General features: G+C 47.5%; 1 protein-coding gene across 3 annotated transcripts in view; it reads right to left on the reverse strand.

The window, feature by feature from the left end:
• The window catches only part of ADAM33 (ADAM metallopeptidase domain 33), a 94,252-nt gene that overhangs the window by 26,489 nt on the left and 55,305 nt on the right, over window positions 1-12,458 (reverse strand). For all 3 annotated transcript variants that reach the window (XR_014568342.1, XM_083756409.1, XM_083756408.1), the window contains exons 6-11: window positions 10,518-10,707; window positions 9,209-9,274; window positions 7,415-7,486; window positions 4,062-4,228; window positions 3,069-3,153; window positions 489-631 (exon numbers count right to left, since the gene is read on the reverse strand). Coding sequence is in view for 2 of the 3 variants with exons in the window: in XM_083756409.1 (XP_083612535.1) it covers window positions 489-631; window positions 3,069-3,153; window positions 4,062-4,228; window positions 7,415-7,486; window positions 9,209-9,274; window positions 10,518-10,707 (723 nt within the window). In the remaining variant the exon portion in view is untranslated. The remainder of the gene's footprint in view (window positions 1-488; window positions 632-3,068; window positions 3,154-4,061; window positions 4,229-7,414; window positions 7,487-9,208; window positions 9,275-10,517; window positions 10,708-12,458) is intronic.

Raw genomic sequence — 12,458 nt, forward strand, 5'->3', positions numbered from 1 at the left:
AGTTTGACCAAACTGCGGGAGGCAGTGGAAGACAGGAGTGCCTGGCATGCTCTGGTCCATGGGCTCACGAAGAGTCGGACACGACTAAACAACAACATTTTTGTGCCATTTTCGCAGCTCTTTTAGGGCTGTTTTTGCTCCTTTTTGCGCCGCTTCCGGGTTTGCGGTTACATGTGCCTTGAACGCAAATGGAGAGTTGCCTGTGTATAGGATTAACAAATTCAGCAAGCAATTAACATGCATGTGGGTAGCCTCCATAAGCAGCAGGAACAGAGGACGAGATGGTTGGATAGTGTTCTCGAAGCTACCAGCATGAGTTTGACCAAACTGCGGGAGGCAGTGGAAGACAGGAGTGCCTGGCATGCTCTGGTCCTTGGGTCACAAATAGTCGGACACGACTAAACGACTAAGCAACAACAACACTGCCCAGTGTGTCACTGAGGCTTTGACAAGCTCATCTTTGGTTTCCCTGCCCCAAACCTTCTTACCCGGTAGCAGCAGCCATGACGCAGCCACCTTGGGACGCCGTGGCCTCAACGCAGCATCCCTCAGGGTCGTGGCTCATGCCGAAGTTGTGGCCGATTTCATGGGCCATGGTGGCGGCCGCTCCAATGGGCAGCTCTGAATGGTCCTGGGACAGAGGATTGTGGTCATCATTTTCATTATCATCAATGCCTAATTCATCCCCTGCCCTCTGCCAGGAGGTCCCAGGGCTGCAACAATTCAGTCAAAACTAAAACAGGTTACAATCCCAGGAATTTTTTGGTGGGGTCCCTGAAAACACACAGCGAGGGGAAAGAGGTAGGTCTTCAGCAGGGCCGGATTTAGGTTTGATGAGGCCCTAAGCTACTGAAGGTAAGGGGCCCTTTATACGTCCAGCTGTCCTTTGCCATGAAACCAGTCCATGCAGAATGTAGGCACCCTATATATAGAAATGAGCAAACTAGTGATATCTTAGGGAGCAGACTAGCAGGCGGGGCCCATTACAGTCATACCTTTGGTTACAGATGCTTCAAGTTGCGTTTTTTCTCATTACGGACGTGCCGAAACCCAGAAGTACCGGAACGGGTTACCTCCGGGTTTCGGCAGCCGCACATGCGCAGAAGCACTAAATCGTGCTTTGCGCATGCACAGAAATGCCGAATCGCAACCCGCGTGTGTGCAGACGCGGTGCTGCGGGTTGCGAATGTGCCTCCCACACGGATCACGTTCACAACCCGAGCAGCCACTGTTCTTGCATAATAGGAGCCTACACAACACAAAACACTGTTGCTGTATGTAGGTTTTAGTTTATTTGTTTTTTATCTTATATTTTGGAGATGTACATCCAGGTTTTATTTCCTTAAAAAAAAAATAGGGGGGCCAAGAAACTAGGGCCCTAAGCTATAGCTTGTTTAGCTTATACGTAAATCCGGCACTGGACTTCAGCATTTGCCGGAAGCTGTACAGCGAAGGAGCCGGGGCGTGGGACACACATTCAGGGGGAACCTCTTCAGGCTAAAGGAGAGGAGAACATCATAGAATCATAGATTGGGGCCCCCAAAGGTCATCCAACCCCTTGAAATGCAAGCAAACCAGGGCATTTCAGGGGCTCAGGTTTGGCCGCAAAACCCCTTTTAGACAAACTGAAATATACTCAGAGTCGCAAAGTGATTTCATGCTCTTTATTCAGCTCATAGTGGTGAGGAGGGAATGAAAGTCCCCTCAAAGTATCTGCTTTATATACATTATTTACACAATGGGCTGCACATGATTGGCTAAATCTGGAATTCTACTGTAAGCCAATCAGGTTGTGGATTCACTTATATCTGGAGCATGATTGGGTGGTTCCAGCCAGCCAATCATACTGCTGCATTGTTCTAGGACCAATCAGACTGCTGCATTCTGAATCCTATTGTTCTAGGACCAATCAGACTGCTGCAGTTTGGATCCTATTCAACTCAGTACATAACACAAACCAAACCAAACCTACCCTGTTCCTGCCCCTAAAACCCAACGATGCTTGTCGATACGTTCAGCGGACTCTGCTCCATTGGCGGTTTTTAAGCAGATGCTGGATGGGTTCTTTAGCTTTGATTCTCGCATCGAAGCGGGTTGGACTAGATGACCTTTGCTGGTCCCTTCCAACCCTACAATTCAAAGATTCTCCAATATCTGGGGCCTTTTCCCTGCAGATATGGGATGGGAACCCCAAAGACACTGAGACCGGCGGCTAACTGAGGTTGCACCCGGCAGAACCCGACTCTTCCTTCCCCCAAGGCAAAGTGCCTCTTGCTCCCATGAACAAAGAGGATAATTTTGCACAGTCGAAGGAGATGCTGTTGAGAAGCTTTCACCAACCAGATTGCCATCCTGTCGCTGGAAACTACAACTCCTGAAATATACTCGGAGTTGAGAGTGGATTTCATGCTCTTTATTCAGCTCATAGTGGTGAGGAGGAATGGAAGTTCCCCCAGAATGTCTGCTTTATATTCATTATTTACACAATAGGCCCCACGTGATTGGCTAATCCTGGGATTCTCCTGTAGGCCAATCAGGTTGCGGATTCACTTTCACCTGGAGCTGGATTGGGTGGCTCTGGTGGACCAGTCAGACTGCTGCATTCTGGATCCTATTGTTCTAGGACCAATCAGACTGCTGCATTCTGAAACCTATTGTTCTAGGACCAATCAGACTGCTGCATTCTGGATCCTATTGTTCTAGGACCAATCAGACTGCTGCATTCTGGATCCTATTTTTCTAGGACCAATCAGACTGCTGCATTCTGGATCCTATTGTTCTAGGACCAATCAGACTGCTGCATTCCGAATCCTATTGTTCTAGGACCAATCAGACTGCTGCATTCCGAATCCTATTGTTCTAGGACCAATCAGACTGCTGCATTCTGGATCCTATTGTTCTAGGGCCAATCAGACTGCTGCATTTTGGATCCTATTTTACTCAGTGCATAACAACTCCCATCAGCCCCAGCCAGCTGATGGGAGTTGTAGTCGAAAACAGCAACCAGGTTCTGGAAGGTGGCTCTAGATAGCAAGAGGAGGATCGAGGAGCAGCGATCTTGTCCTTACCATGCTCACCCCGCCAGAGTTTTCCACACTGCACATGCCCTCCAGCGGCGCCATCCCAATGGTCGTCCCAACAAAGGTCATCCCGCTGTGGAGACAGGAAAGGGAAGGGGGAAAACAGAGGGAAGAGACCTGGGGTCGGTTTTTTAGGTTTCTTGCAACATGCAGTCAGTAGCAGTGGTTACATAACTTTCTGACCACTGCTCCATAACTATTGTTGTTATACAATTCCATTCACCATATAGATGGAGTATGCACTTTTGATTTTATATTGAATTGGCATTATAGTTCATGCGTAGAATGGTAAAGGTAAAGGGACCCCTGACAATTAGGTCCAGTCATTGCTGACTCCCACCACTGCGGTGGGAAGGTAAACGGCATTTCCATGCGCTCTGGCTTCCGTCATGGTGTCCCGTTGTGACGGAAGTGGTATAGTCCTGCTGGCCACATGACCCGGAAAGCTGTCTGTGGACAAACGCTGGCTCCCTCAGCCTGAAAGCAAGATGAGCGCTGCAACCCCAGAGTCACCTTTGACTGGACTTAACCACCCAGGGGTCCTTTACCTTTACCTTTACCTAAACTTACCTCTTCCACTTTAAATGTCAGTATTCCCTGGGAAGGGATGGTTTGAATCTGTGGTGTGGGTGTGCCTCTGAGCCCATTTGCCACCTCAGTGAATACTGGGAACTGTAGTTTGCTAAGGGTGCTAGGGATTTGTAGATCCATGAGGGTTAAGCTACAGTTCCCAGGATAAATGGGAAAACGCAATCAATAACAACACACACTGCGGCTGGAAAACTGCATTGCAAAATTCAGAGAAGCGCAAATTCTGGAGGATAGCTGCGTTTTGGTTCACGTACCGGTTTGGAAAAAATAACAATAATGGGTGGATCATTTCATTAAAATGCAGGGGAAGTGCCCTACACACACACACACACAACCCGCCCCCTAGCATGAGCCAGCTTATCGATGGCTGCTTTTGAAATGATGACTCACGTCAGCAGCTGGGCATTGTCGTGCTTCTTCCGGGCCTTCAGAGACTTTTTCCACTGGAGGAAGGACATGAGTGAGGCGTGAGCATCGCTGCTCAAGCTGCACTGGTCCCTCTCGGTCCAAACCTCCAGGCCGATCAGGGCCACTTTGATATTCAGGGACCTGTAAAACTGGGGAAGAGGAGCAGGAAGAGAGGAGGAGGGTTATTAATAACAACAACAACAAAAACAACAACAACAACAATAATACAGTCATACCTCAGGCTGAATGCGCTTTGGGTTGAGCGCGTTCGAGTTGCACTCCGTGGCAACCCTTGCGCATGCGCAGACGCTCAAAATGACGTCATACGTGTGCGCAGAAGCGGTGAAAAGCGACGCGTGCGTGCACAGACGTGCCATCACTAGTTACGTTTGCTTCTAGATGCGAACGGGGCTCCGGAACGGATCCCGTTCGTATCTAGAGGTACCACTGTAATGGACCCATAGTTCACATGCAAGATCACCTTGCCCACTTGACTACAGTCATACCTCGGATTACAGATGCTTCTGGTTGCGTTTTTTTGGGGTTACATACCCACCCAATCCCGGAAGTACCGGAACGGGTTACTTCTGTGGGATGTAAACACAGGAGCAGTCAATGACAACATTCCTAGAGTGTACATGTTAGAACATGGGGAGGGATGTCTGTCTAGCAAGCAGGTAAACTTCCTGGAGACAGACTTCCTCCGCATGTGACCAGAGGTGGGTGTGGCCTCACCTGTGCAGGTAAATGATAAAAGCACAGGGCAGGCAGCCATCTCTCTCTCTGCCATCTTCTTTTGATGAGGAAACATCTAAGGATGCTCTCTTGGCTCCCAGCCAAGAGAGGAGATAAGGACTATCTTGCTACAAGATAGATTCTAAATGTATTTTACCTTTTATAAGCTGTGTGACTTCTGGGATCATATTGTGAACAGAACGTGAGTAAACTCTTTTATACTTTTATAAAGACTGTGTCGTGTCTTGTATTTTAAGAGGGAACAAAGGGGAAATTACCAGAGTAATTATTATAGAGGTTCTAGCGAACCTGTGCAGACGTTACCGTTGCGAACTTAAAGGGGAATGTCTATAAACTCTGCTGATATTTTGGGAACTTGTTAGCACAAGTTGGATTAGGATATAATCTCACAATATATCCTCTCCTGCACCCCAGAACATTCCCACAACTTCCGGGTTTCAGCGGTCGCGCATGCGCAGAAGAGCTAAATCGTGCTTTGTGCATGCGCAGAAGCGCTGCATAGCAACCCACGTGTGTGCAGGTGCGCAGATGTCGGTTGCGAACGCTGCAGGCTGCGAACATGCATCCCGCACGGATCACATTCGCAACCCAAGCGTCCACTGTACTTCAATCTGTAGAGCTGGCCCTCTTACAGGTGCCAGATAATACCCCGCTCTGCATTTGTAAGAAATCAATCTTTCAGTGTGGCAGCACCTCTGAAACTCACCACCTATTGAGGCAATTTCACTGTACACTTTCTGGCACCTGCTAAAGGCCTCTTTGTTTCTCAGGCAAGCCTTCCTGGACATTATTAGCATTGCTTTGTATTAAATTTGTATACCACCCTTCGTTCGAAGATTGCAGGGCGGTTCACCACGTAAAAATGCAATATGTATTTTAAAACCAATAACCTCCCCCCCCCAAAAAAAAACCACACTTAGAATGTTGGCGTGTGTTTTAATCTGCTCTTAGTTTATTGCAGATTTTGTCTTTTGCAAGTTGTAAAGAGTTCATAAGAGTTTGAAGGGACCACTGGGGTCATCTAGTCCAACCCCCTGCAAGGCAGGAGTCTTTTGTCCAGTGTGGAACTCGAACCCATAACCTTGAGGTTAAGAACCTCATGCTCTAACTGACAGATATCCTGGCTTCCGGTTGTTTTTACTGATAGCTTTATTGGCTTGTTCTCTTTGTAAGCTGCTTGGAGGGTTTTGCCTTCTGAAATCAAGCCGTGTATAACTTTACTATACGAAATAATAAGCGTGCTGTTAGCCCCCCAACACTGTTAAATCAGGCATAATAATAATAATTAATAATAATATTTTTTTATTTATACCCCACCCCTCCCGGTTCAGAAAACTGGGCTCAGGGCGGCTAACAACAAATTTAAACACTTAATTATAGAAGCAGCAGAAAATACAGTATAAAAACGTGAATAACAATAAAATTCAAAGTTCAGACATCAATTTGGGGGAAATCCATCTAATAAGCATTAGATAGTCACCAGGGCTAGCTGGCTGAATTGGTCCTATTTGGGCCAGCGAGGAGACCAGGGGAGAATTAGCTGTGGGATCCCAGAGAGGGTAATCTTCATAAAAAGGGAAGGGGGAGGGAAGGAAGGGGAATAAAAGATCAGGCTAAGTTCAAATGGAAAGCCAGGCGGAATAGCTCCGTCTTACAGGCCCTGCGGAAGGAGGTTAAATCCTGCAGGGCCCTGGTCTCCTGGGACAGAGCATTCCACCAGGTCGGAGCCATCACTGAAAAGGCCCTGACCCTGGTGGAGGATAGTCTGACTTCCTTAGGGCCCGGGACCTCTAAACTATGGTTATTCATGGACCTGAAGGTCCTCTGCGGGGCAGACCAGTAGAGGCAGTCCCGTAAATACGAGGGCCCTAAGCCTATGGTCCTCCACAACCCCCTGGGACTGGCGGCTGGTCCATTAGGGCAGGTGGGGCCCTGCCCCACTAATCTCAGTGTGCCAGCCCCACCTGCTTAACTTTTCCTTTACATCCAGCCCAGACGGCCAACTTCCCCTTCCTTCGTCTCTGGACTGGCCTTGTAGAACTCTCCCCGGAGGAAGAGGACTAAACCAGAATTACTTGGCTCGGGCTCTCGTTGCCTCTGGCGCCACCTAGTGTCGGACTCCCTGCCTCCTGCCCTACCAGGTCTGATTTGCACCAGCCACCACTGTTGTGGACAACCACTCCCAGCAGACCTGACCACCGTCCCTGATCATTGCTGGGGCTGATGGGAGTTGTAGTGCAAAGCACCCGGAGGGCGCCAGATTGGGGGCAGCTTGGTCTGCGCTGACTCTTCGGGTTTCAGAACGGAGTCTTCCTCAATTTGCTCGGCTGGTAAGAGTGTGGTGCTGACAACGCCAAGGTTATGGCCTGATCCTGTTCCAATCATAGGAATGCTGCAATGAGGGAATATGCAGCTGTCCCTTCCGGGGATCGAACCTCCAACCTTGGCGTTGTCAGCATCATTCTTTAACCAACCGAGCTATCCAGCTCCAGGGCTCTTTTTATGGGCTTATGACCTTGATGTTCAGAATAGGTAGCTGTGGATAACCCAGGTTTTGCTGACGGTCTCTGAGCAATTACCTTGTCTACGTAATTCGCGATCTCCAAGATCCGGTGCTTGGTGTGCCCCAGATTTTGCTTTTGAGATGCAAACTGGGAAGGAGACGGTGGAAGAGAAAGGGGAAAGGGAGAACGAGAGGGGCAAAGAAACAAATTTAGGGACATTTCTTCAGCCGAAACTAACACACACTGCTGGATGCTCTTTGAAGAATTACTTCCCCCACGATGCACGGAATATGTGAGAATGACTGCGCTTAAATTCAGAAGGATCTGTCTTCATCCAAACCAGCGGATCCCAAACTTTATCAAGCCTTTGGTTCCTTAAACGTACCCCCAGTTCCCCCTACCCTAGAGGAAGCATTATTCAGAATAGCAGTTTGCATGACTTGGTAAGAATTATTATATTTGTATACCACCCTTCATCTGCAGACCTTAAGGTGGTTCACAACATAAAAATACAAGTTAAAACACAAAATACATAATGAAAACAAGAACAATACAATACAATAACCCCCCTTCCTTGGATGATGGGAAGTATATAGATAATAAAAGTAACAACAACAACACATTCAAAGCATTCTCCCAAGAATCCTGGATACAATAAAATTCAAAATACACTTTTAAAATTCAAAACACACTTAAAATTCAAAGCAGTCACAACTGATTCACATTTATCCAGAATCTAATTGACACCAATCACTTTAACTCATTCAACAAATTCGATCCAATCCCACTGTCCCATTGGGGGGGAAGTACCGCCCACTTTGGGAATGACCGTTCCAGACTGTCCTTCATCTGCCTGGTGCTTTCCTGGTGTAGTTCTGGACTACAACTCCCATCATCCCCAGCCATCACTGATGGGAGCTGGTAGCCCAAAACATCTGGCAGGGACCACGTTGGAACAGGTGGACACCAACAACAGCAGAAGACTTGTCCTGCTTGTGGTCTTGCCAGGGACATCTGGTCGGGGACCTGACCTGAGCTTTGGGCATTCAGGAAGCTTCATGAAGCCCCTGGCTCTCCAATGATCTCCAAGATTCAGTGCAGCGTTGAGGACCACCTCTCCTCATTCTCTCCTACCTAGGACCACCGGAAGTCCTGATGTTTCTCCAAGCACAGAAGGAGAGCAGGGCTCCTGCTCGATCCTGGGCCATCTCTCAGGGGAAAAACACACTCCCCAGCAGAAAGCTGGAAAATGCATTTGTGGACCCTTGTATCTTGCCTCTTCTCATGAAGCATTGTGCGCCACAAAGCCAGGCTAAGGGCACATAGGTTGGCAAGATCTGGGCTGCTGGGAAGGTGGGCTTTGGAGTCTCTGCATGGCTGGACCACTCAGTTCACAGAGGAATTGTACGAAACCCTCTTTGTACCCATGCTACCTGACAGCAATGTGATGTATGGAAGCGAGAGCTGGACCATAAAGAAGGCTGATCGCAGAAGAATTGATGCTTTTGAATTATGGTGCTGGAGGAGACTCTTGAGAGTCCCATGGACTGCAAGAAGATCCAACCTCTCCATTCTGAAGGAAATCAGCCCCGAGTGCTCACTGGAAGGACAGATCCTGAAACTGAGGCTCCAAGACTTTGGCCATCTCATGAGAAGACTCCCTGGAAAAGACCCTGATGTTGGGAAAGATGGAGGGCACATGGAGAAGGGGACGACAGAGGACGAGATGGTTGGACCAGCATGAGTTTGACCAAACTGCGGGAGGCAGTGGGAGACAGAAGTGCCTGGCATGCTCTGGTCCAGGGGTCACGAAGAGTCGGACACAACTAAACAACTAAACAACAACATCCTGACATCAAAAATTCTCACCAGGGTGTAGTCTGCAACAATGAAGAGCTCCATGTATTTCAGGGTTCTCCAGGCATCTCTCCTTTTCTGAAAGACAAATTTGTTCAGTTTCACCAGGAAGGAAGGAAAAGCAACTATTGTGGTGATCCTCGCCTGGGCCGGATTAAGACCTTTAGAGGCCCTAAGCACTGAAAAGATTTTGCTGTCCTCAGATATGTCTCATTCAAAATATAAACAAGAAACCATAAAATAAAATTTTATTTTTCAAAACCTACAGTACGATAAAAAATAATATTTTGGTACAGGTGGATTTTGGTGGGGCTAACCTAAATTTCTGGCATATGGTTGAATCATTTCCATGAATTGCTGGCACAGCCTGGACGCGACTCGTGACCCAGGAGCCAGACCAGGGTTCAAATCCTCGCTCAGTCACGAAGTTTCGTGGGCAACCTTGGCCAGCCACTGCCCCTCATTCTGACCTACCTCAAGAGTTTGGATTTGATATCCCGCTTTATCACTACCCGAAGGAGTCTCAAAGCGGCTAACCATCTCCTTTCCCTTCCTCCCCCACAACAAACACTCTGTGAGGTGAGTGGGGCTGAGAGACTTCAGAGAAGTCTGACTAGCCCAGGGTCACCCAGCAGCTGCATGTGGAGGAGCGGGGGAGCGAACCCGGTTCCCCAGATTACGAGTCTACTGCTCTTAACTGTTACACCACACTGGATCTCGTTGTGGGGTGGGTGAGAGCCAGGGAACGCCACCTTGAGCTCTGGAAAGGTTGGTTTATTTATTTATTTATTTATTTATTTATTTAATCATTTTTTCAATACAAACAACAACCACAAAAGACACATACAACAAAAACCATAACAACACTAATAACACAATTTGACAATTCAGATTTGAATACACTAATATACCTATGACTACACCTTTTTAACAATATTTCCCCCACCTCTCCTCCCCCTACTTCCCACCACTATCAGCCTCTTATTGCTTAAATACTCCTTCCAGATTTCTTCATATTTATCCATTCTTAATTTGCGTCGACATGCAATTCATTCATATGTAGCTAATCTGTCCGTATTATCAATCCATGTGCTCAATGGAATCTTTTTGTGGCTCTTCCAATTCATCAAAACAAGTTTTTTTTTTGCTTCTAATATAGCACGGTACATCCATTTATTTATTTTTGACCACTTGTAATCTCCCACGTTTCCGGAATATAATTTACAATTAAATTCAATACCCCTATCCTTGCCGGAAAGGTGAGATGAACAAAAACCTATTAGCTTCCAAATCTGTCCACTTATCGTGCCCAAAGGCTTACCCGCTGATGTGCAGATGGATTGAAGGACCGGGCGATATCGGCTATGCTGCTTTGCATCTGGTCACCATGCCCACAGGTCCCGCCTTTGATTGGCAGGTGTTCTGCCCTATAGACGATGTGAGGCTCAGAGTCCGGGCTGGCTGGGGGTTTCAGGTAGTAGCTGTCGTTGTGGTTGAGGGTGATCAGGCCACTGGCGGAAGAACAAAAGAGCGCAATTGGAACAACAGCAGCCATCTTTAACAAAGAGTCAGGGGGATTTATAATTCATCTTGGAGACCACTGTAAGCAGATGAAAACATTAGCAGGGTTGCAATAACACTTGTAACATAGCAAATACTATGGAGATGATGGAGTAATGCGAAAGATGGACTACTGAATAATATGCAGTTGAAAAGGTTGACATTAGGACCCAAGGAGGGGAAGGTGGGAAGTCCAGAGATTCGGAGGAATCTGTAAAGATGGATGTCTAGACTTGTAAAATGAAATAAAAATTATTTCAATTCAAAATCAGCAGCAGCAGCTGTGGCTGTTATTATTATTATTATTATTATTATTATTATTCAAGGATTTGTCTGTTTTTCTGTTTAAAATGAAGTGTTATAAAATGAATAAAAAATTGGGGGGGGTGAAATGGTTGTGTGGAAGGCAGTAATAAGCGGATGGGGGTGATAATGATGTTCATAATAGTGGATAAACAACTTCACCAGTAGCTGCCTTCTCAAGCAATCGTTTCCCTGCCACCTGCCAGCTCACCTGTGTTTTTAAGCTGGTGATGCCTGTGAACCTAGAACTTTCACCACTGCAAAGCAAACCCTGTGTGGCTTGAAATTTTGGTGGCAGGAGACAAGACTAAAGAACGGGACTCAAACATGGGGAGACTCAGGAACAAACGTTCCACTCAGCCATGAAGCTGAATGCTCTGGTTATCTCCCGCTTGGACTACTGCAATGCGCTCTACGTGGGGCTACCTTTGAAGGTGACCCAGAAACTACAACTAATTCAGAATGCGGCAGCCAGACTGGTTACTGGGAGTGGCTGTCGAGACCACATAACACCGGTCTTGAAAGACCTACATTGGCTCCCAGTACATTTCCGAGCACAATTCAAAGTGTTGGTGCTGACCTTTAAAGCCCTAAATGGCCTTGGTCCAGTAGACCTGAAGGAACATCTCCACCCCATCGTTCTACCCAGGCACTGAGGTCCAGCTCCGAGGGCCTTCTGGCAGTTCCCTCTCTGCGAGAAGCCAAGTTACAGGGAACCAGGCAGAGGGCCTTCTCGGTAGTGGCACCCGCCCTGTGGAACGCCCTCCCACCAGATGTCAAAGAGAACAACAACTACCAGATTTTTAGAAGACATCTGAAGGCAGCCCTATTTAGGGAAGCTTTTAAATGTTTGATGTATTGCAGTATTTTAATATGCTTTTCGAAGCAGCCCAAAGTGGCTGGGGAAGCCCAGCCAGATGGGTGGGGTATAAATAATAAATTATTATTATTATTATTAAAAGATGCTGCCCAATCCCCACATCTCAGCCCAGCCCACTTTGCAGGGCTGTTGTGAGCCACACAGAGCCAGGGCTGGTGTTTCTGCAAGGCAGGGGGCAGGGAGATCGGTCAAGACAAAGCAAACAACGAATAAATTCACCCAGCCTGCACATTCCAGTCCTAAAACTTTGTTTTTCCCTGAATTACGTTGTTCTGGCTTTCCACAATTACTCCAGGGGAAAGGAATGTCTGTGCTTCTGTTGTGGCTAGCCTGAGCTTACCACTCTGCAAGCCGGACGGGGACGGGTGTGGGGTGCAAGCTTGCCGAAGATGCCTCAGAGATTTGGTCCTCCCCAGAGCTCCCTCTTCCCATGCAAACAGCCCAGAATAGGAGGCTGACCCATGAGGGCAGTGCCGCATCAACCTTGACTTAAACCTCTCAGTGGGTGGCTCTACCTGT

Source organism: Podarcis gaigeae (assembly GCF_964106915.1).
Source record: "Podarcis gaigeae genome assembly, chromosome: 9".
Classification (NCBI taxonomy): domain Eukaryota; kingdom Metazoa; phylum Chordata; class Lepidosauria; order Squamata; family Lacertidae; genus Podarcis; species Podarcis gaigeae.